This window comes from Crocuta crocuta, unplaced genomic scaffold, assembly GCF_008692635.1.
Source record: "Crocuta crocuta isolate KB4526 unplaced genomic scaffold, BGI_CrCroc_1.0 scaffold190, whole genome shotgun sequence".
NCBI classification, from domain to species: Eukaryota; Metazoa; Chordata; class Mammalia; order Carnivora; family Hyaenidae; genus Crocuta; species Crocuta crocuta.
In genome coordinates, this window is record NW_027527955.1 from 832,005 (window position 1) to 855,531 (window position 23,527).

Here is a 23,527-nt window from a genome sequence, read left to right on the forward strand (position 1 = left end):
GGGTTTCATGCCCTTTGTGGCTGTGTCAGTGAAGAAAGAGATATTCATTGACCCTCATTAAAGTCTTCTGTCAGAAATAATGCCCTTTGAAAGATCAATTAGTTACACTTTTATTTTGTTTTCAAGTAACTTTACATTTTCCTTCCCAGTCTTTTCACTGGCCTAAACCTGCTTTCTTTTTGGAGGTGAAATGCCTAATGTTCACCAATACCGGCTCCTTCTTGGTCTTATAAATTAAGTTTTTAACAAGCTGATTAGGCTGTGCTTTCAAATAATCTGACGATAGATTTTAACCCAATCACTTTTCTTTACTAGTTGTATCAACAGATGTTCAGCATTTCATTTTTCCTTAAGGGTGTATGGTTTCTCACTGACTCTTGGCTTCAATTGGGGATTCTTTGCTATTGGTTTTGTCTGTAAGAATTTAAGCTGTTTAAAGCTGTTTGTACTTGTGGCCAAGAGCTCCTAGTTCCCAAAGCAACGGTTTATCACCCACCCCGTGTTATCTTGGCTCTTAGGGTTCTTCAGTCTCAGGAACCCAACAGCACCAGCGGGTTAGATCTGTGGGTAACGCGTGTGTTCGGTATGCGCAGCCTGTTTATGACGAGCCGTGTGGGTCGGGCTCATGTTCCTGGAGTGCTCTGAGCAGCTTTACTAATCTGTCAGCATAGTATGTTCTCGTGGATAAATATAGACATACGGGCACTCTGCGAGTTGTAGGGCACTGTCGTACTGTGCTGCTAAAAATTGTCCCATTGGTATGAAGAGTCTGCCCTGGACGGAAGGCCTGTTTTAGTTTGTCTTCTACTGTAGGTCTTTAGCACCTGACTAAAAATACACCTTGGGCCAAAAATAAGAGAGCCCTACCTTGTGGCTGAGACACTTATGGTGCCAGCGAGCAACAGGACCATGGAGTCCGTCATTATGTTTTTTTGCTTTGGAACATAGTCTGTGTGGCAGTTCCAGACTGTTCGTTTGGGTTCCTTTTCAGGCTCATGGAGATTACAACAGCTTGTTGGAGACGATCCTGTGTGATCAGCTTCATAAAAGGGCTTGGTAGGTATGAAAGGCTGTTAGCATGTATGGCGTGGATCATTGTTAAGTGCTGAATGTAGGCAAGATTCTCCTAAAGGTTCAATGGATGGGGGGAAAGAGGGGCGGGGGCTGGGGGNGTCACTGTTCTGAGGCCGGAATAATGCTTTTTAAGTTTCTGTTTGGGATTGCAGTATTTCAGAGGTAATTTTTGTATAGAAGTCTAAGGAACAACAAGCTGTGATGTAATGGAATTTTTCTGTGCACTGAAGTTTCCCTAAAAGACTCAGTACGAATATCTGTGCTGCAAAATTGCAATCTGAAAAATAGCTTAGTATGTATCTGGAAGATAGTTAATACCATTGCATTTTATATTACAACAGAAGTAGGATTTATCCTTGATTTCTTCTAAATATTAATGTTGTAAATGCCCAATTATTTTGTTTAAAGAATTGAAATAAACCTGAAGCAGTTTTTCCTTTGCCTTTGGCTTAGCCTTCTCCAACATGCACAACTGAAATGTTTTCTTTTATCGTGTGTGAATTAAAAAACAGGATACCATGGGTAAACCAACATTAAATGGGTCCAAATTGCATGCTTCTGCTTTTCCTTTCTCAGAGTAATAGCCTGGTTTCATTAGTTCTAGCAGAACCTTGTAAGCAATATTGTACAAGAGTTCAGAAAAATTAATGAGAGGAAACTTCCATGACACAGGGTTAATTACATGCATCTTGGATATCGACCGTTTAACTTTCAATTTAATGAAGGTAGGAAAAGTTAATTTGTAAATGGTAAAGATACAATATACTGCTCTAATAAAGGAAAAACATTTTGTTTATTAATGATTTGGGAGATTTAATTACTTGTTAATTATTCCTTTGCACTATCTTTAGTGAAACTATTAGATGTTTACTTATGATACTATTCTGTTTGTAGGAATAAAGTCTCTATTAGTCATTAATTTACTCCCTACTTTGTGGTTTATAAAAACTGAGTGTGTGTTAAGGAACTTTTTTTTCCCTCTCAAGAATTTTTTTTTTTTAATGTATAACAAGCATACAAGTTAAATGATAAAACTTACAGTTTCATGTATTTGGGAAAAATGCTGTATCCTGATAGGGCTTATGTGAACTACTTATATTTTTGTTGTTTGATATCTCTTGTAAACGTAACTGACCCTCGCTGTGTTTCCACTGAATGGACCACTCCCTTGATCTGGCAGCCATCTTAACTCCTTTTTCACTCACTGCCTTTCTACCTCCCAGTATGTAATATAACTTAACTTTTACAAGGGATTGGTACCAACAAATATGTTTCTGTAAATTCATAGATTTATTGCCGTCTTAGATTGTGAACATCTGGTAGGCACGTATCAAGTGAATTTTATGTAGTCATTGTACATGTCCATAGGTATTTAAGAATCTAATGAAACCTAGAATCTTTTTTTATTAATGAGCTGGCATCTAAATAAATAAGCGCACACGAACCAGGAATTTAATAAATGTTTTGCCATTGACAAAATAAAAAAATAACTAGACTACAAAGAATTTCACCTATTCAGTGAATTGATTTAATAATTGCTGACTGAGCTTCTACTGTGTACCCTACACCGGCTGTTCTTCCGTCACTGTAGATGTCGGAAATGTGTCTTGTGTTAATCATATGTATTATATAATGTGTATACGTGATATCTATATCATACATATATATGCATATTATTGTATATGTATATATTTTATAATAGAATGCATATTGGAATGTATATTGTACCTGTGTGTATGTATTTTATAATATAATATGCATTAACAAAGGCATATGTAGGGCCTTCAGGTCACTGCCTCCATCACATAATCTAAAAGGGGATCCTGCAAGGGAGTAGTTAAACTTTGCTTTATGACATTTATTTGTCAATATGGCAGCTTCTGGCATTTCTTTTTGGTGGCTGTCCCTGCACATCCAGTCTGCACTGTCCTCGTTGTCCCTTTAGGTCACATCCTGGTATAATGCACCCAATAACATAGTTGCAAAAACTTTTGTTCAGAGGCTATTCTTTTCTTTCTCTTGATGTCTGACTTCAATACTGTTCCAATAAAATGGCTCAGGAAGCTGGGCTTGTCATTGGGGTAGGCTTGAGTCTAATGGCCAGATAATGGTCTGCAAATGACTGCTATTCCCTCAGGCTCTAGAGCCTTTTTGACCATGACCCACAGAAAAAAAACAAACAAAAAACCCCCCATATTTTGAATTATGATCCAGAACACACACACACCTTACATATCTGTAGATGCAGACAGACTGAAAACACAACTTTTGTGAAATAGTGCTTACTTAACCTCACTCTGCAGGGTGCCATCACCCTGCTATTTTCTCTTCTAGAGTTTTCGATTCTATTTCATTGAAATCATCCTGGTTAGCACCCCGTAAATAGGTTTCATGATTGAGTAGTGGGTCACAACCTGCACTTTGACAAACTGCTTTAAAGATTCCATAAGCCAGGCATTTTCAGTACACCAATAGTCAAGTTCTCCACTGAAATGACAGGCTGTCATCCGTGATACTATATTCTGCTCCTGGACAGATTGGTGCTTTATTTGTCAGCATCTTGCTTGATTGCAGAAATAGCTCTTTCAATACACTTAATGTGAGTCTTGGGTTGAATGTCGGGTGTCTAAGCTGGAGAAAATTCGTGACCTTATATATCTTAACACTTTCTTATTCCTTAATGCAACAAATATTTATTAAGTAATGGGTATTAAGCTAGAAGGCAAGGTTACAGAAGGAATAAAACAAATTCCTTGCCCTTGTTGCACTTAAGTGCAGTGAGGGAGACAGGTAGAAAACAAGTATATAATGTGTCATCATATATCATCAGGAGGTCAGTGCCCTGCAGGAAAGCAGAGCTGGGTAAAGGGCTAGAGGGAAGTACCAGGGAGTGGCTGGCCAGAGCAGCCTCTAGTAAAATCATAAGGAAGTGAGACACCATCAAGTGCCCTTTCCCCCCACCTACCTGACTTTCTACAACCCCACTGCCCCCATTCTCTTCAGCCTTGAAGCCTTCTCTATCTACCACCAGTTATTTCTAGGTCTCATCATCAATGCTGCCATCCCAGAGAGTCCCACCCCATCCCCGTAGTGACAGATAGGTCTCCCCTGCTCCTCTCTTACAACAACCTTTACGGCACTGCCCATTTTTGTAATTCTATTTCTGGGCATAATGGCTGTCTCCCCTGCGTATTACCTGCTCCCCCTAGCAGCTGACTCAGTGCTCAGAGTAGAGTGAGCCTTCAGTAAATATTTAATGGTTGAATAAATGAACCAATGAAATAAATAAATAAATAAATAAAGTTAATGAATGCTCTCCTACATTTATGTGCTCATCTGTTGGCTTTTCAACCTGATACTGCCCCATGACATCTTACAGTTGAAAGCATTATATATTTTTTTAAGTCTCTCAGGCAGCGTTTTTAAATTTATCTTTGAATTCTGCACACACACACAAAGAATTTTGCAGAGTAACTTATACATATCAAGGATCAACAGAACTTTGTTATTTAGTGAGTTGATTAACTGATCTCACTCATACACTTTTGAGACCCAAATATTTCTGAAAAGGCTCCAAATATATTATTGTAACATAGGTATGATAAAGGATGCCTGTGTAAATGGCACCCTGCCTGCATTCGTCCTGGCCACGTGCTGTAAGTATTAAACACTCTGATACCCACACCACACATCCCCCACATTTAGTTAATATGGAAGGGTATTGTTGGACCTGAAATCAGAGTGAACATTCAAACCTATGTGATTGAACCTGAAATAAAGGTGATGTTTGATTTTTCAATGTAGTTTTTAATTAAGATTAGTTCCTCAATGAAATAATGAAGGGATGCTATTATTCCTTCATTATTGGCATTACAAAATATAGAGAACTTTTTACAAATGAGTCTTATCTTTAAAAAAAAGTTTTATTATGAAACTTTTCAAAATACACAAAAGAGGAAAGAATACTATGGTATATAACATATTGCCATCACTCAGATTCAACAGTTAACAAGATTTGCTTCAGTTATACCTTCTTCCTCTTTTTTAAAGCATTTCAGATCAAATATAGGTATCATTTCCTTGAACTCCATACAATCAATGTACATTTTGGAAAATATGGGTATGTTCTTACCTACCCACAGTGGTAATTTCATACATAACAAAACTGACCACTATTCTTTGATGTAACCTAATCTCTAGTCCATATTCAAGTTGCTTTGATTGTCATTTTCAAAAATGTCTTTTAACAGTTGGTTTGTTTCCATCAGTATTCAGACAAGGTCCACACATTGCATTTGGTTGTTCTGTCTCCTAAGTTCTTTTTTTTTTTTTTAATTTTTTTTAATGTTTTATGTATTTCTAGGAGAGAGAGAGAGAGAGAGAGAGAGACAGCGTGACCAGGGGCGGGTCAGAGAGAGAGGGAGTCACAGACTGAAATAGGCTCCAGGCTCTGAGCTGGCAGTCAGCTCAGAGCCCAATGCGGGGCTCGAACCCACGAACCGTGAGATCATGACCTAAGTGAAAGTCGGACGCTTAACCGACTAAGCCACCCAGGTGCCCCCTGTCTCCTAAGTTCTTAATTGTCCTACCCATTTATATCTCCTCCATTGACGTGTAGGAATTAGTGCAGTTTTCTTACAAAATGTACCTACCTTTGAATTATCTCTTTGCTTCCTTAGGGTGACATTTAACTTGTTCCTATATCCTCATTGTGGTTTTTTGTTTGTTTGTTTGTTTGTTTGTTGTAAATAGACATTAGCTACAAGGTTTTGAACATGGACATAGGGCAAGTCACAACTTCCTTTCTGCCACATTGCCAAAGTCATTTCTCTTCCAGTGATAGGAGCCTGAGAGCCACTCTGTCATTCAGGAATACACAGCCAACATCATTTTCAGTGGTTGAGTGTCATAACTCACCAATATCCTGCCACTGGTAGGGAGTTTAGAAAAGGCTTCTAGAGTTGATACTCTAAAAGTGCTTCTTATATGCCTTAATTATTATAACATCTCACCAGTAAACCTATGTTGCATGCTTTCCTTATTGGGAAAGGGTGATATGACTGGATTTCAGGTCCACTTGTGTAAGATGCACTGTCTTCCTTCCTTCCTTCCTTCCTTCCTTCCATCTTTATTCTTTTTCCCATAGTAGCTGGAATGGTCTTTAATTTGTGTTGTCCCTGAAACAGCCCTTCCTTAGCCCAACCTACACAACATCAGCATAACATTCTTCCCAGAAACCTGCTAGCTCCCAGATGTCCTCCAAATATAGTCTAAACGCATTGGCTTGCCCTTCAAGACCTTAATTCTAATAATAAGAACTAAAAACCTCTATTTTCGTAGGACTTGAAAGTTTAAGTCCTATATGTGTACATATATATGTACTTGCTCCATTATTTCATTCACACAGACTGTATTATGGAATCAGATGGGTTCCATTCAACAAATATTAAGCAAGTTCAGTTGTTTAATTAATTATGCCAGGTATTGTGCTAATAAGTACATGGAATAAAGGCAAGATGTAGTCCTGTTCTTGAGAACTTTACAGTCCCTTAGTGAAGAGAAAGTTTGAACATGTGTGCTAAGATAGGGGTGTGTGGTAGGAGGGTGAAAGGAAGAAAGGACGAGGAGAGACTGAGCAGATGCCTCCATGCACTTGCCATACTATTCCCTGTGCCTGGGTTGCCCCTTTTTCATCTCTGTCTATCAGAATCCCACCTGTCCTTTATGTCCTGGGTCAAATGCCATCTTTTCCATAATGTCTGGCTAATCAGTGGACCAGAAAAGGGATAATGCCTAGGCTCAGTATAGGGTTTTATGAAAGACTCTCAGTACATAATTCTTTTTTAATGTTAACACAGGTCTTGGGTTTACAACTAGGAATAAAGACAGGCTTCCTTGTGTGTCCAGCTATAGTAGAGGAAGTTGCTAGTGGTCAGGACTAGTCTCAGTTGCTAGTCTGAAGAAGGTGAGTGGAGCCAGAGAATAAGGGGAAGGGTTAAGATCATTTGTAAAGCTTTCCCCCATAGAGAGTATAAGCAATAGAATCTCACTAATTCGTATTAATTCAAGGGAAAGCAAGTGTTATTTTTTTTTTATTTGAGTATAGTTGACATATGATGTTACATCAGTTTCAGGTGTACAACAGTGATTCAACAAACTTATATGTTATGCTCACCACAAGTGTAGCTCCCATCTGTCACCATACAAGCTACTACAGTTCTGTTGACTATATTCCCTATGCTGTGCCTTTCATCCCTGTGACTTATTCACTCCATAACCAGAAGCCTATACCTCCTCCTCCCCTTTACACATTCTGCTTATCTCTGTACCCTTCTGTCAACCATCAGTTTGTTCTCTGTATTTATAGGTCTGATTCTGCTTGTTTGTTTGCTTGTTTGTTTGTTTGGATTCCACATGTGAGTGAAATCATATGGTGTTTGTCTTTCTCAGTCTGACTTATTTCACTTAGCATAATACCCTCCAGGTCCATCCATGTTGTCACAAATGGCATGATCTCCTCCTTTGCGTGGCTGTGTAATATTTCAGTGTGTGTGTGTGTGTGTGTGTGTGTACATACCACATCTTTCTTATCTATTCATCTATTGACGGGTAAGTGTTCATTATTGTTTGGACTGTGCAAGTCTTGAATAAGTGATGTTCTTTATTAATTTTTAGTTTATATTTTTATATAGTCATAGAATGAATAGTGGCACTAGAAAGGACAACCTGGCCTGGACTCTCCAAAAATAACAGATAAGGAAACTGAAGCCCAGATAGTGCAAGTTCATCCCCAAGTTCATATGGAGCCACACTAGGACCCTTAACTTCCCATTTGGTGTTCTTCCTATGTTTTGCCTACAGAGCATTAACTTAGTTAAAGTTAATGAAACATATTTATAGGCAAATGGAATTAAAAACAATGTTATTAACTGGATTAATTGGTCTTCTTTGTTTTCCCATTTATTTATATCAGAGGCATCGAACTATAGTCCTGGGCCAAGAGCATTGTCATAACCCGGTTATGCCTGGTTAGAATTAGTTAGAACCAGCTAGAACTGATTAGAAATGCAGCTTATTGAGCCCTATCCCAGACCCACTGAACCAGGTGGGGCTCAGTCTTCCAGGCAAATCTGATGTGGAGAGATTCTGATCACCACCAATTCACATTGTAAGTCAGCATATCCTTTTCAAAGTTAACATTTTAAAAAATACAAAGCCTTGTCCAATTTATGCCAAAATTTGACTTAATACACTGCAGATTAATGAGATTTTCCTGCAAAAACTAAGCCAGAAGAGGAAGAAAATGGAGAGGAAAAGAAAATGAGAGAAGGAAGAGAGGCCAGTCAGTGAAGGGCACATGAATGAGAACAGTTTGTCTGTTCTGTTGAAGAGTAGAAGGAAGTTGAAATTCAGGATTATCCTGCCTCTAGCAGGTTATTCGATCTCCTTTTGGTGAGAAAGGACCTTGAAATGTCAATGTAACCTCATCTTCCTTTGCTCACAGATCTTGGCAGACATTCGTTCAGGCTCTGATGACAGTACCTACTTTGAAAATTGGGGAAGGTCCATGTAATTGCATCTTAGCAGATGACAGACATTTATAAAGGAAATCACTGAAGTGTTACTGTCACTTCTGTAAGATAAAATACTGGAAGTTAAAGGAAGAGAGAAAAGAAAACAGAGCAGTGACTTGATGCTTACTTTCTCTTTATTGAACTCCTTTACTCTCTCCCGGGTATCCAGTCTCTAGGAGACCAAAGACAAAAATGGTTTGAAGAGGCCACAGACTGAACAGAGGTTCACTTGCTCCTTTTTAGAATAGCAATCAGTTAAAGTTGATATCATCAGTATATCTAGGAAGGAATGGTCTCCAGACTTTTCTAATGTATGTCAATAACAGATTTCATATATTTTATGGGTCTTCTATTCTTGGCTCTTTTTTTGTACTCTTAGCCTTTCCAAAGCCCTTATACCAGCTAAAAGATGCATTCAAGTTTAAGGGGGCAGAGAACTTGGCAGGATGGACCTCTGTGGCTGGCAGATCCTCCAAATCACAACATCTGTACTTTATTTCTTCATCCCCTGAAGTCCCCAAACTGGTTGATACCAGGGCCAAACTGTGGGTAAGGGAACTTATTTTTTTTTTTTAATTTTTTTAATGTTTTATTTATTTCTAGGAGAGAGAGAGAGAGAGAGACAGCGTGAGCAGGGGAGGGTCAGAGAGAGAGGGAGTCACAGACTGAAACAGGCTCCAGGCTCTGAGCTGGCAGTCAGCACAGAGCCCGACGCGGGGCTCGAACCCACGAACCGCAAGATCATGACCTAAGCGAAAGTCGGACGCTTAACCGACTAAGCCACCCAGGCGCCCCGGAACTTATTTTATTCAGTCTTCCTCATAAACAGCTGGTTTGTTTTTAAATTCAGGATCATACAAGAAGCTCAGAAGATTTGTTGTCAAATGAACATGGGATCAGATCCTGGGTTGACCACTCAGTGACCTTAGGCAAGACACTTAACCTCTCTACACCTACATGGTCTTATCTGTAAAAGTGAGATTGCTTGGCCTTCTAAGATTATTTTTGAGGATTAAAGACATTAATTATCCTGGGGTTCCTGGGTGGCTCAGTTGGTTGAGCATCTGACTTTGGCTCGGGTCATGATCTCACGGTTTGTGGTTTTGAGTCCTGCGTCGGGCTCTGTGCTGAACTCTTGCTCAGAGTCTAGAGTCTGCTTCAGATTCTGTGTCTCCTTCTCTCTCTGCCACTCCCCCACTCACACTCTGTCTCACTCTGTCTCTCAAAAATAAATAAATGTAAAAAAATTATTTAAAAAGACATTAATTATCCTAGAGATATCTTATGGACCCTGAAACTTGAAGGAACACAATTTGAGAACTATAAAATGGAGAAAGCTAAGTAGTGGAAGAGAAAGGAAAAATGTATTTCATCAATAAAAACATGAGGAGCATTTCACATTACCAGAATTTTACATAAATTAGTTAAGAAAAACTTAACATGCCATTGAATACATTTTTCTTCCAAGGCAAAAAGCATTCCTGAGTATTTTTACCTTGTATTCTCTTCTTGACTAATTTTGAAATATATGAAATTAGGAGTCATCCATCTCTTTGTTAAGGAATGTTTTTCTGTTGCCCAAACTAATTGTTTCTTCAAATCCCAACATTTTCCATTTCTTAAGAATACTCTTCAGAGGAAAATAATTCTTCCTACCACATTTGCAGGTTTTTGTCTTCTGTTTATCCTAATGTATTTTGCATGACTTTTAAAGTTTCTGGTCACTCTGAGTATTTGCAGTGCCTTTTAAAATCCCATTTCTTAAGCACCCTCATAAATGCATTAGTGGACAATTTATTATAGTTCTATACACAGTGTGACATGTTCTCACAGTAGCTGCGTCATTCTGGGTTTGGTATGTTTTATGAAATGTTCTGTAATGCCAGTAAACAGAAAAAGTCTTACAGGAAAAGAGGGATTTGGGGGAAACATCAAGTCCCCAAGAAGGATCCCAGCACTTGGGTATTGACAGGATTTGCCCTTAGAACCCACAAAACGAATGAGGCACTGAGAACTGGCAGAAAGAATAACATATATCCAGCTGTGAACAAAGAAATCTAATCAATCTATCCCTTTGTTGAAAGATAGGTTACAGTGATCTCTAGGAAGTAGAGTTGTTTAAATGGACCTCCATTTCTAAAAGGAGTAGCGACTTTGAACAGTTACTGCCATATAATCTCAGGGGCACTTCAAAAGAAAAAGAAACCATTTCTTTTTTATTTCAGATGCTCAGAGTCTGATTCCCGTTCTGGGAACATCTGAGCAAGCTTTGAATGTTTTGAACAACTAACTCTACGCTTGTCTGTCTTTATAAGCAGGGAGAAAAGCAGGCTAGGATGGGCCTGTTTCCTGAGTCACGAACTTTGTGAAGGGAGGTGAAAAGACTGTGTGTCCAGTGGGCATTTTGATTCATGCCCTTCACAGCCTGCTTAAAATTCCCATTCCCAACCAAAATGGACACAAAAATGGGCAAGCCAAAAGGATGAGTCGGAGAAGCAGATCCTGCCCAAGCCAAGTGTGTGTGGATTTCCTTATACACCAAGAGTACACATAGCTCTCGTTCTTCTCCATGGCAGTTCCGGACCCAACATTTGAACATTTCTCTATTACCTCTCTGTGTCTGATTTTCCTTTTTTCTTTTTGAACATACTGCAATCTGACTTGCAGTGTGACTTGCTGTGTATATGTGCATGTGCATGTACATGAATTGCGGATTGTATGGCCCTACCTCAGCAAACCATACACTCTGGGAGGGCAGGAGCCATCTGTTCACTGCTTCCTTACCAAGGGCCAAGAACAGTGCTGAAAACCCAGATACTCATTAAATAAATATTGGTCAAAATGAATGAGTGAACGAATGAATGATAGCATTAACAAGTGATGGTGTTAGCTTCTCTGAAAATCTGACTGAGAAAACCAATTGTTTTCCTATAAGAAGTGGTGCCACTTCTAGCCTCTGGGACATTCATATGAGGAAACTCGTTATGACATTAACTTTCCTTTCAGTGACATAATAAAAACGTAGCCAAACTATGAGTTGTGGGGTGTTTGTATTGGTGTTGCAGCTTGGAAGTTAGTAATTCCTGGAAATGTTGGTAATTTAGGGAAAGTGCACTGAAGACCTTAGCCAACTAAGAGCAGCCAGCCTAAAAATCATATTAGTTGATGACACTGGGAAAAAAGTAGTCATGTTCAAAAGATCATCACTTGCAGTTAGAAATAGATCTAATAAAGAGGTAATGAATGGGTCACAAAAGCCTGGAAAAGATTTCTTACAGAATAAGGAATGGACCCTGCTTTCTATAAGAAATAGAGACCCATGGAATGAGGGAAAGCAGCTCCTGAAACCATCCTACAAAACCAAATAGAACCAGATCTGGGGCTAAAAAAGTAGCATCAGCACAGCCCATTTAAGATACAAGAAGGCTATGGAGAAAAATTAGAACGTGTTCAATCCAAGATGAAAATGTACTTGAGAAAATATAGAAAGAGAGCAAATTTCCAAAAGTTTCAACAAGTAAGGTCCCGGTTAATAACTGAACATGATGCCCTTCCTCTGGCCTCCGCCTCTGCTCCCCACCCACATGAACCCAGTTTTGAGTGACTTCCTAGGGACGTTGAGCTGATGTGTGCAAATGGGAAGATGAGCTGAATAGAGCCGGAGAGATGATTGAAGCAGATGGAGATGAAGCTCAAAAATTTATCACTTGCAGGAAAATTTAAATGAGAGTAGGTTTTTAATCTAGAAAATTAAATCATTCCTTCAACATGTCTTTTTAGGTGGGAAAGATAACAGTGACCTGTTAGGACCCTTTCGTCATCAGGGGTCCCTATTCCCAGAGGCCCCACCGCGGGGCTGGGTGGCCCAGCCTCTGCCACAACGGGGTAGGGAATCATGGACTTCAGTGGACCCTGAAGTGCAGGCCGACTTACTTGCCTCGACAGAAAGCAGATTCATACAGTAACTGCCTGCATTGGCAGAGCGGGAAAGGGGCCAAAGTGTGGCTATTACTGAATTGGTGGTTTGTCTGTTTCAATCAAAAATAAGTTCCAGTTAAAAATTAGACCTATGGGGACACCTGGGTAGCTCAGTCAGTTGAGCGACCTACTCTTGATTTTGGCTCAGGTCATGATCCGATAGTCGTGAGATCAGGGCCCAGAGTAGGCTCACTCTGGGCATGGATCCTGCTTAAGATTCTCTCTCTCTCTCTCTCTCTCTCTCTCAAAAACAAAAACAAAAACTCATATCTATGAAGAAAGAAATTAATTCTTCAGAGCAAAATTCTTAAGGTTGTTGTTTACCCTTTATACCCTACCCCAAAACCTTTTTTTTTTTTTTTTAGCTTTTGGAAATTTACATCATTCTTCTTCCCACTTTCTCAAATACAGGACTATATGTCAAACTTATTTTAGCTTTTCCATAGGATTTAGGGTCATCATCATGAATATTAGTTGTGACAGCATGCTAGATGGACATGTCATTGCCCCTACACTTGTCAGAGTGTCTGAATCTGTGGCCTTGTGCCTAATGGCTTCACACAACTGCATTTTTAAGTTCCAGAGCCTTTTTAGAGTGATGCCTTTTTTTCCCCTTCTTTTGCAATTAGAGTTTCTACCCATAGATGTTGCATCTTTCCTTTTAATTTTCTGTTTACAGACTCTTGTGAACTTAAAAACTAGACAATTGATCTTAATTATGTGTAGGTTAAAAGCAAGCAAGTGCACAGGGAAAATCTAATGATGTTTTCTAGTGGTAATGTCCTAATATTTAGACTAGTATAGACTTTGTGACTGAATTTTGACTAGCAGGGAACATGCATTTCCTGGTTCTCAGCTATATTGTCACCAAATAACTGAGTTACTGAAATGTGCTATGTCATATGTTTACTTTTGAAAATTATTCCGACAAAAGGCTAAGATTTATTATGAATTAATTATGGGTAGGATAAAGAGGAGTTATTAAAACAGAGTGGATCTTGTTCAAGGACACTTAGCCCTTTAAATTTTACTGCATCACTATCTGCCCAGCTAATCTGTTTAAAACAGGAATGATGGGTGCCCTCCCCTTGAATCTCTTTAAGCTCTGGCACAGGGCTCTGCTGGGCTAGGATAGTTCCTCTCTAAGGCTGTGTAGACTTTTGCACTTACAAGGATGTCTGGCTTTGAGGTACAGGTGACTAACGTTTTTTAATGACAGTAATGAATCAGTACTTTGGTCGTTTAAATGGAATATTCATCAGAAGGACATCCTGGTATCTAGATTTCAAGTATCTGGTTCAAAATGCAACATTGCAGAAGATGCCAGAGGTCACTCCTGAAAATTCTCTCACTATGGTTAGGACTTTTAGGCCCCAGAGTCTTATAATTATGGATCTGATCTTGCAATTATATATTGCATTAAGCTGATTAGTGCTGTCTTCTAGAAATGGATTAAATCCTGGGGAAAACTAAAGATAATGAAAGATTGTCCTTCACTTAGATTTTCTCAGTTTATATTCCAGTCTCTAGCCCTATGGCACAATGCCCTTGAAACATTAGGAAGATATCTCGTGGAGACCTTAGTCCCTTTATTAAGTTGGTCTTGGAAGGCTTCCCATTTACAAAAGGCACCTGCACTGAGGAGAAGCAAGTAAAGCAGAGGAGTGACCAACACTTCATTTGCATCACCTGATTCTGAATATGTCTGATTAGAATCAACCATGCCTTTTAGTAAGCTGCTTCAAGTGCCATTTAACTAATGACTCTTCCTTGCAAATACTGCACCCTCTTGCTTTAATGACTCTTAACTCCTGACTCTTCTCTGAGAGCTCCCTCCCTACGAATCGCTTCAAGATGTACAGAAATAAAGTAAGATGTCATTGTAGGTAGTTACTTAAGTGGATCTACTGAGTATTATCTGTGCGAAGAATTCTGTATTAGACCAGGAGGCTACAATCTTGTTTGGGAACTTTCAGGGGATAATATTTAGAAGAATATATGGTTTAGTTATGGGGCCAAGCCTCAGCAAAACTATGTGACCAACTGAGAATTACTTCTCTTGCCAGCTATCTTCTGAGCCTTTCTTAGGTAATGTAGGATGTACAATGGCAAAGAACATGAGTTAAGTGTTTAAATCTTATAATACAGATTTACCAGGGTAGAGTGGGCTGGTGGAGGTCGGTTTTGTGGAGCTTGATCTAGACATGGTTATGAAAGGACAAGAGAGTTAAATGATCAGAGAAGAGTGGAAAGGAGTAGCAAGAGAGAAAAGAGGGAGGCACAAGGAAGAAGAGTGTGCTCCTGGGCCAGCCAGGATATCAGCCTGACTTGGGGGCAGGGTGGAGGCAAATTGCTGAAGGCTATCAAAACTAGACCATGTGTTGAGGCTGGATGATAATTAAGAGCCTTGAAAATCTTGAGGAAAAAAACAAAAAATAAGTCATAAGTAAAGGCCTGGTGAAGGGGCACCTGGGAGGCTCAATAGGTAAAGCATTCAACTCTTGGTTTCGGCTCCGGTCATGATCTCACAGTTTCATGAGTTCAAGCCCCATGTCGGGCTCTGCACTGAGGGTATGGATCCTGCATGGGATTCTCTCCCTCTCCCTCTCTCCCTGGACCTCCTCTTCTCAGGCAGTCTCTGTCTTTCTCAAAATAAATAAATAAACTTAAAAAAAATTTTAAGCCATGCTGAGGAAGGATTAGTTTGGTATATGAAATGAATGAAATAAAATCAGCACAGAGGCTGCTATGGTAATGGAATTATAAGTTTCCAAAGGCCTGGACCAGGATGGAGCTCATAAGAATGGAGAAGAAAGGGAATAATATACATAAAGCATATTTTATTTTTACAACTTGAGAGGCCATAAAGCGTAGTGGTAGTTGAGATGTGGGAAGATCCTCTGAATGTAAGGGACCCCTCGACTGTATGGCGGGTTGAATGGATTAGAGAGAAAGGAGCATAGGGAAGGAAGAGATAGACCCTAACATGAGGACATGTTTGTAATTCAACAAAATAAAATTTTTGTTTGGCCTCCTCAGAATTTTACTTGGGATAGAAAGAAGGCAAGAGAAGCCTTGAATTTTATTTTTAGTTTTGAGAAAAGTGTTCAGCTTTCCAGGGGGACTTTTTTTCTCTTTTATTATCAATGACAGGTCACCATTATCTTGCTTTCCAAGCTAGCATCCAAATGAAGTCCCCTTTTTTCTTCACTCTTTTCTTTAATCTCTGTACTCAGCAACCCAGAACTAGAGAGATGTCCTTTAAAAAGTCTGCTTTATTGGGGCACCTGGGTGGCTCAGTTGGTTAAGCATCCAACTCTTGATTTCAGCTCAGGTCATAACCTCACAGTTCATGAGATCGAACCCTGCATTGGGCTCTGTGCTGACAATGGGGAGTCTGCTTGGGATTCTCTTTTTTTTTTTAATGTTTTATTTATTTCTAGGAGAGAGAGAGAGACAGCGTGATCAGGGGAGGGTCAGAGAGAGAGGGAGTCACAGACTGAAACAGGCTCCAGGCTCTGAACTGGCAGTCAGCACAGAGCCCGACGCGGGGCTCGAACCCACGAACCGCGAGATCATGACCTAAGCGAAAGTCGGACGCTTAACCGACTAAGCCACCCAGGCGCCCCCCCCTGGGATTCTCTTTTTACCTCTCTCTCTCTCTCTGCTCCTTCCCTGATGTCACTCTCTCAAAGTAAATAAATAAACTTAAAAAAAAAAGTTTATCATCATCCTGTCCTCAAAACTTCTGATGCTTCTGTCCTAAGCCACTTAACTGGTAATGTTTCTTTCATTGGCTGTCATGACCGACCATCTCACAAGTACTTAGGTGGAAGGAGGTAGTGCATAGTTAGAATTTGACATGCCAAAGTAGAGAAACATGAAATTTTCATTTACAAATAAAAATTGTTTTCCCTATCAAATTAAAAGAATTGTCTGACTCCGTTGCATTCTAAAAGGAGGCCACTTACTAGGGACTCTAACGGCTGTCTCTGTTCAAGATCTAATCCAATCAGGGAACCTGCACATCTTAGAAGAGATGAGGAGAGGTATCCCAACTTGAACCAAATGGTGGTGTGAGTGAAAAGTCAAATGCACACTTTTGATGGCATAGATAGGCTCACTGCCTGAGCCTTTTATCTTTCAAGAGAAGGCATCTCTTTCAGGAGCAAGAGCCAGTAACTGGGCTTCTGAAACTTCTGGGTCATGGAAACTTCTGGAAGTCACTATCCCCCAGAAGTCTTTTCCTTTATTAGAATGAAGCACAGAGAGCTTCTGGCCATTAGAAAAACCAGGACAAGAAATCACTTTTTTTCCATGTACATTTTCTGAGTCCATTTCCCTGGCACATAATAAAGAAGCAAAAACATCTTAAATGTATGATTCATCAGCCAAAAAAATCTTAAATGTTGTAGGATTCATAATTCAACATCAACAATTATGTTGTGTGCTTACAACATAATTTACCTAGGGGTGTCTGGGTGGCTCAGTTGGTTGAGTGTCCGACTTCGGCTCAGGTCACGATCCCACGGTTCATGGGTTTGAGCCCCATGTGGGGCTCTGTGCTGACAGCTCAGAGCCTGGAGCCTGCTTCGGATTCTGTGTCTCCCTCTCTCTCTGCCCCTCCCATGCTTGTGCTCTGTCTCTCTCTCTTTTAAAAAATTTTTTAAGAAAAAAACATAATTTACATAAAGCAGTGTGATAACCAGAAATACTTTGAGATTATCAAACATGCATAATGCAAACTTAATGTAATCAAAATAATTACATTCTGACACCATTCCTAAAGGCCAGGTTATGACATCAAATGCAGCCTTCTTTGTATGATTCATATCCATATGTTTATATGGATATGGATATGGATATCCATATGTTTATACAGCCAATCTGGATATTTACGGTGTTATTTTCAGTCAATAAGAACATCTGTTGTATTTTTCAGCTTCTCCAGTTGGCAACGGTTATATCAAGCCTCCAGTTCCACCTGTTTCTGGCACACAGAGAGAGAAAGGGCCACCAACCATGTTACCCATCAACGTGGACCCAGACAGCAAACCAGGAGAATATGTCCTCAAGAGTTTATTTGTCAACTTTACCACTCAGGCTGAGCGCAAGATTCGAATCATTATGGCAGAACCTCTGGTGAGTATGTGCCAGGACACCTGTTTAAATTCATCTTTATACTAAATATTGTAGACTTTACAGCTCTGAGGAAAGATGGCTTCTTTTCCCCCTGATTTCCAAAGGTGTTTTTGATTCCATAGGTGATTTATTTTTTAAGATTATAATTAAGTTTCCTGATTTAAAAAAAAAAAAATGAGAGGGGCACCTGGCTGGCTCAGTCAGTTAAGCCTCCGACTTTTGATTTCAGCTCAGGTCCTGATCCCACGGTTTGTGGGCTCTGCACTGACAATGTGGAGCCTGCTTGGGATTCTCTCTCTCTTTTTCTCTCTCTCTGTCCCTCCCCCACTCATGCTCTCTCTCTCTCAAAATAAATAAACTTAAAAAAAAAAGAGAGTCAAGGATTTTAAAAGAATCCTTAGCAAATACATTCAAGTGGCATGTTTCATCACTGCATTTAAGCAGTAATAAGCATAATTTAACAATAAGAGGTATGAATCCTAGAAAAGTTGTGTTCAGAGTCCCTGCTATGCATTTGTACTTTAGTCAAAATCTTGTGACTGTTTTTAAAGTAAATGAGGAAAAAAAATCATTCTTCAAGTAACTGTCTGGACTGCCAGTTTGAGAACATACGGTCTCAGCGATCTATTGTCTGAGGAAGTTATTTGGTGAGTCATTCAGAAACATCTCTTTGTTTTCTGAAAATTGGAGGACAGGAAATTCTCGGCTCACTTACCTTTAGGTCTCTTAGTAGACAGATAATGTCCTTGGACGTCAGTATCTTTCTTTGCAGATGATTCTGCTACAAAATAAGGCATGTGTTTCAGTTTTACATTAATTGCTCTAACAAGGTCTATGAAGACCGGGTACTGACTCTCAAAAGGACAGTCAGGAAGGAAGGAAGTCCAATTGGTAGATTCAGATTACTTGTTTTCTGACCTTGGCGGGAGAAACACCGTAAGAGAAAAGGAAAGGAATTCAGAGTGACACAGCTTTTTCTATGAAGCTCGGCTTTGTGCCTCCTGAGAGGATCGTGGGACATTAAGAAATCGATGTGAGGTTTGCTTTACAGCATCAGAGCTTAAGATAATTAAGTATAATAGTGTTAAACCCAAAACACAAATTTCTAAAAAAAAAAAAATACATAGCAGATGATGTTCAACATCATCTGTTAAAAGTGACCTTTGTAAAAATCACAATTTACAAGTTGGGAATCAAAATTCAAGAATATTAGTTAAGTACATGGTTGCCTGACAGTTACAAATTTTGCATTTTAAGGTTTTTATTAGATCAGTGGAGGTTATCATTATGAATTCTAGCTTGCTATTATGGAGTCTTACTTGGTTTTATAGTTTTAATCATTTAAATTAAACCTCAGTATGGTACCTTTTCCACATTCACTTATTTTTGAAAATTTATTTTTCTGCTACCCTTTCTGCTAATAATAGCTAATATTTCTTAAGTACTCAGTATGTGCCTGGCACTGTGTTTCATTTATTGTCTCCATTAATCTTCATGAGAACCTTAGGTAGGTAATATTTGTATCTCCATTTACAGACGGGAAAGTTGGCACAGAGAGGGTGAAGTAATTGCCTAAGGTCACACAGTGTTGATTTGAACTCAAGCTGGGTACCTTCAGAGCCCGCTTCTGAACCCTCTACACTCTGTTGCCAGTCTTTACGTGGATATCCTCATGTGACGATACCTTCTTTAATGTCTTAAAACCAACCAACATGGGTCTCTCCTAGAACTTGAACTGGCCAAAAGTCAACTACCCAAATTCTCATAGCCCAAAATTGTGCTGATCCTTGGAACCCTGTGAGCACCTCTGTAGATGCTGAGGCTGCCCGACTCCTTGCCCTGGGGGAGGCTGAGAAGCCACCTTGGCTCCAGATGTTATGGGGGAGTTGAAGGAGGAGAGAGTGGTAAGGCACAAAGAAGGGTCCTTCCTTCACAGTGGCAGGTCAGGGATCTCTGATCTTGTTTGTTACAGTGCATTTCCCTAAGTGGGAAGTTGTACCAAAGTTGCAAGAGATGCAAAGACTAGGCCCCAACACCTTTTGAGCCATCCCTCTTTCCAAAATAATAGTTTAAATGCCATTATTTGAAAGTTTACAAAGTAAGGTAGTTTAGGGTTAACTTTTTAATCTTTAGTCATCTTGAAATTTGTTTGGATGGCAGTTTCCTTTTGGAGTAAACATTATGTCTGAAAATCTAATATGTGCCATAGCATTCTTTTAATTAGAGGTAGACATTTTTGTTCTTTCAGTGAGACAACTTAAATGTCCCCACACAGGAAAAGTGGAAAAGAAAAAGTGTAAGTCCTTTTCACCAGCAGATCTTCATTGTGGGCCTAGCGTGACGGTCTGGATGCCAAGCACCAGGTAGAACATTATGTTCGAGAAATGTATCAATCAATTTTGAGTATTGCTGCTTTTTAAAAAAAGGGACTATTTATTCCCCCTGTAATTTTTGGCAGAGATGTAAGTTTCCATGCCATATCCATTTCTTGTCTGCTGAAAAATGCTTAGTAATTTTTGTCCTTGTATTTGTGCTCTTACGGGGCAGTACATGTGAGTCGATTTTGTGGCTCGCTACTGGATTCAAAAAACTGTTAATGTGCAGTTGGCATTTTGTTCTGTAGCTGTAGCAAGAGGACTTATTTTTTTTTTAATATTTATTTATTTATTTGAGGGAGGGAGGGAGAGAGAGAGAGAGCATGAGCATGGAGGGGCAGGGAGAGGGAGAGAGAGGGGCAGAGACAGAGTCCCAAACAGATGCCACATTATCAGCACAGAGCCCAACACGGGCTTGAATTCATAAACTGTGAGATCATGACCTGAACCGAGATCAAGATTCAGACATTTAACTGACTGAACCACCCAGGTGCCCCAAGAGCTGTTATTTTTGATGTTTGTATAATACATTTAAAGTGAATTCCAGTAAGTGCCCCCTACTATTTCTCCTGCTCGGTTAGGTATATTTGAAAGACATTGACTCCTCTAAAAGCCTGAATTTACGTAGCTTTGTATCAAGTCACAAAATTGTATTCTTTTTCTTTAATGTAATTGGAACTTGTATGGGAGTGGTAAGGGTAATTTTCAAAAAGTTGGAGGTATGTATTTATTACTTATGGAAATAATCAGGAATCTTTATTTTTCAGTTTACTTTTAAAAGACTAAAGTATTCAAATTTCCACATCAGTTAGCCTGCATGGGATCGGTTATACATAATATTAAAATTAAAGTTGTATTTACAAATTTCCAATATCTAAATAGTTAAATTTAATGAAAATAAAAGACGCGAAATAATAAATATTCTACCAGAATTACATTTTAGATTGTTTTTCTTTGTAAACATCTTTCTCTACTTTAGCAGTATTGTTCTTTGTGCTCAAAAGATGCTCAGGTCATATTTATTAGTATTTATGGATTAGTCAGTATTTTACTCTCTACTTTTATTGCTTCATGGGGTTAGTTTTTCCTTTTAAGTTTTTTTTATTTATTTATGAGAGAGAAAAGGGAGGAGGGACAGTGAGAGAGGGGGAGAGAGAGTCCCAAGCAGGCTCCAAGCTGTCAGTGCAGAGCCCAACATGAGGGCTCAATCTTATGAACCATGAGATAATGACCTGAGCCAAAATCAAGTTGGACACTTAACTGATGAGCCACCCAGCTGCTCCGCTTCATGGGGCTAGTTGGTAGCATTTGCTCTTGTCCAGTCTTACCATTATTTGACCTTTCCCATACAAAGTGTCTTAAACTAAATTGGATTATCTGTGGCTTTTTAAAATTTTTATTTCAAATCAAAAAAGTACAGAAAAGAATACAAGGGATACTCATTCCTTTTGCCTCCTACTCTTTCCCTTTGCTTAAATTTTTTTCTTCCCAGGGAGCCTGGGTGGCTCAGTCGGTTAAGCATCCAACTTTGGCTCAGGTAGTGATCTCACAGTTCAGCGGTTTGAGCCCCGCATCAGGCTCTGCACTGACAGCTCAGACTCAGTCTGCTGCATACTCTATGTCTCCCTCTCTTTCTGCCCCTCCCCAACTTGTGCACTGTTTATTTCTCTCTCAAAAAAATAAATAAACATTTTAAAAAATATTTTTAATAAATAAATATATTTTCTCCTTCCCAAAGTATGTTTTCTGTAATTGTTTAAGAGTCACAGGTGGTAAATCACTGGGTCTTATTTATCTTAGAGGTCTTTATTTCTCCCTCTGCTATCAGTAATAGTTCAGCTGGGAATAGAATTGTAGTTTGACATTTATTCTCCCTCTAGACTTTTGGAGATCTATTTCACTATGTTGCCACTATCATTGCTGTGGGAAAGTCTTTGGATGATTTGTTATTTCTGGATTATCAATTTTGTTCCTTGTTTGCTTTTATGGTTTTTGTCTTTGTCTATGGTTTTTGTCTTCAGTCTCACTACACTGTGTTTAGATGTGGCATTATTTGTATTTCCTTGTTTGAGACTCTCATGCTTCTTGAATTGATGGTTTATATCTTTCATCAGTTTTGGAAAATTCTTAGTTATTAATTGTTTATATGTTGCCATTCTTCCGTTTTCCCTCTTCTCTTTTTCTGGCACTCCTATTAAATATATGTTAGAATTCCTCATGCTATATTTCATATCTTTTTACCCTTCTATTATTATTTTTATCTTTTTATCTCTTGCTACTGCATTCTGAGTAATTTCCTCAGGCCTAACTTCAATTCATTAACACTCTCTTGAGCTATGTCTAATCTGTTGTTTAACTTGCCCATTAGGAATTATAATTTTGGTGACTGTATTTTTCATTCCAGAACCACTGTTTGGTTGTCTTTCAAAATCTATTTAGGTGCATTTTGTTTCTTTCTTAAGTTTACAATTTTATTCTATGTCTTTGATCACCTTAAATATACATTTTTTGTGTGTGTCTTCTTTTATTTTTTACTTTTTTGATGATTATTTATTTTGAGAGAGAGAGAGAGAGAGAGAGAGAGAAGGTGAGTTGAGGAGGGACAGAGAGAGAGAAAGGGAAAGAGAGAATCCCAAGCAGGCTTCATGCTGCCAGCACAAACCCCAACTTGGGGCTTGATTCCACAAACTGTGAAATTATGACCTGAGCCAAAATCAAGAGTAGGATACATAACAGACTAAGCCACCTAGGCACCTCTATGTCCTTTTTAGGTTAGTCCCAGAGTTATCAATATCTGGGTCCAAATATTATGTGGGCTTGGGAGTTTATGTATCTAGAAGGTGATAAAAGTAAATCCCAAACTCATGTAATACTTGGAACTATAATTTCAAATTCTCAGGGAAGGTGTTGTTGTTGTTGTTGTTGTTGTTACCCAACAGGTGGCAGGGACTGCTGGAATATCTTTTCATCTTCCTGTGCCTGTGGATAGATTTTTCCCAGTCCATTGTTTCATTGATTAGGACTAGACTTGGTTTAAGTGTCTTATTTCCAATGTCCCATCTCTCAAAGGCCACAGCTTTGTTTCCTGTTCCCAAGTAGACAACAAAAAAAAGGCCTTTAGGCTAATGTGACCAATAGTCCTCTCCCTGTACAGCTGCTATGTCACCTCATATCTTCCTGCTTTTCATTTCCCCTCTCATTTCTTGTGAATTTACTTCTGCATTTAAAAAAAATCATACATTTCATTCCTCATTTCCAAGTATTCATAGCACATGGATTTTGAGTTTTCTTAGTCCACTTTCTTGCCAGTCTTTTGCTGAATTCTTGGTTTGCTTCTCATGCAGGTAAGGGTGGGCCTTTGCACTGTGAGGCTCATATGCAAGA

The 23,527-nt window shown here is 39.1% G+C and overlaps 1 protein-coding gene across 1 annotated transcript in view; it reads left to right on the plus strand.

Moving 5' to 3' along the window:
- Positions 1-23,527, plus strand: part of FRY (FRY microtubule binding protein) — a 269,335-nt gene that overhangs the window by 28,282 nt on the left and 217,526 nt on the right. The window contains exon 2 of the mRNA XM_077752524.1: positions 17,569-17,768. Coding sequence (XP_077608650.1) covers positions 17,569-17,768 — 200 coding nt within the window. The remainder of the gene's footprint in view (positions 1-17,568; positions 17,769-23,527) is intronic.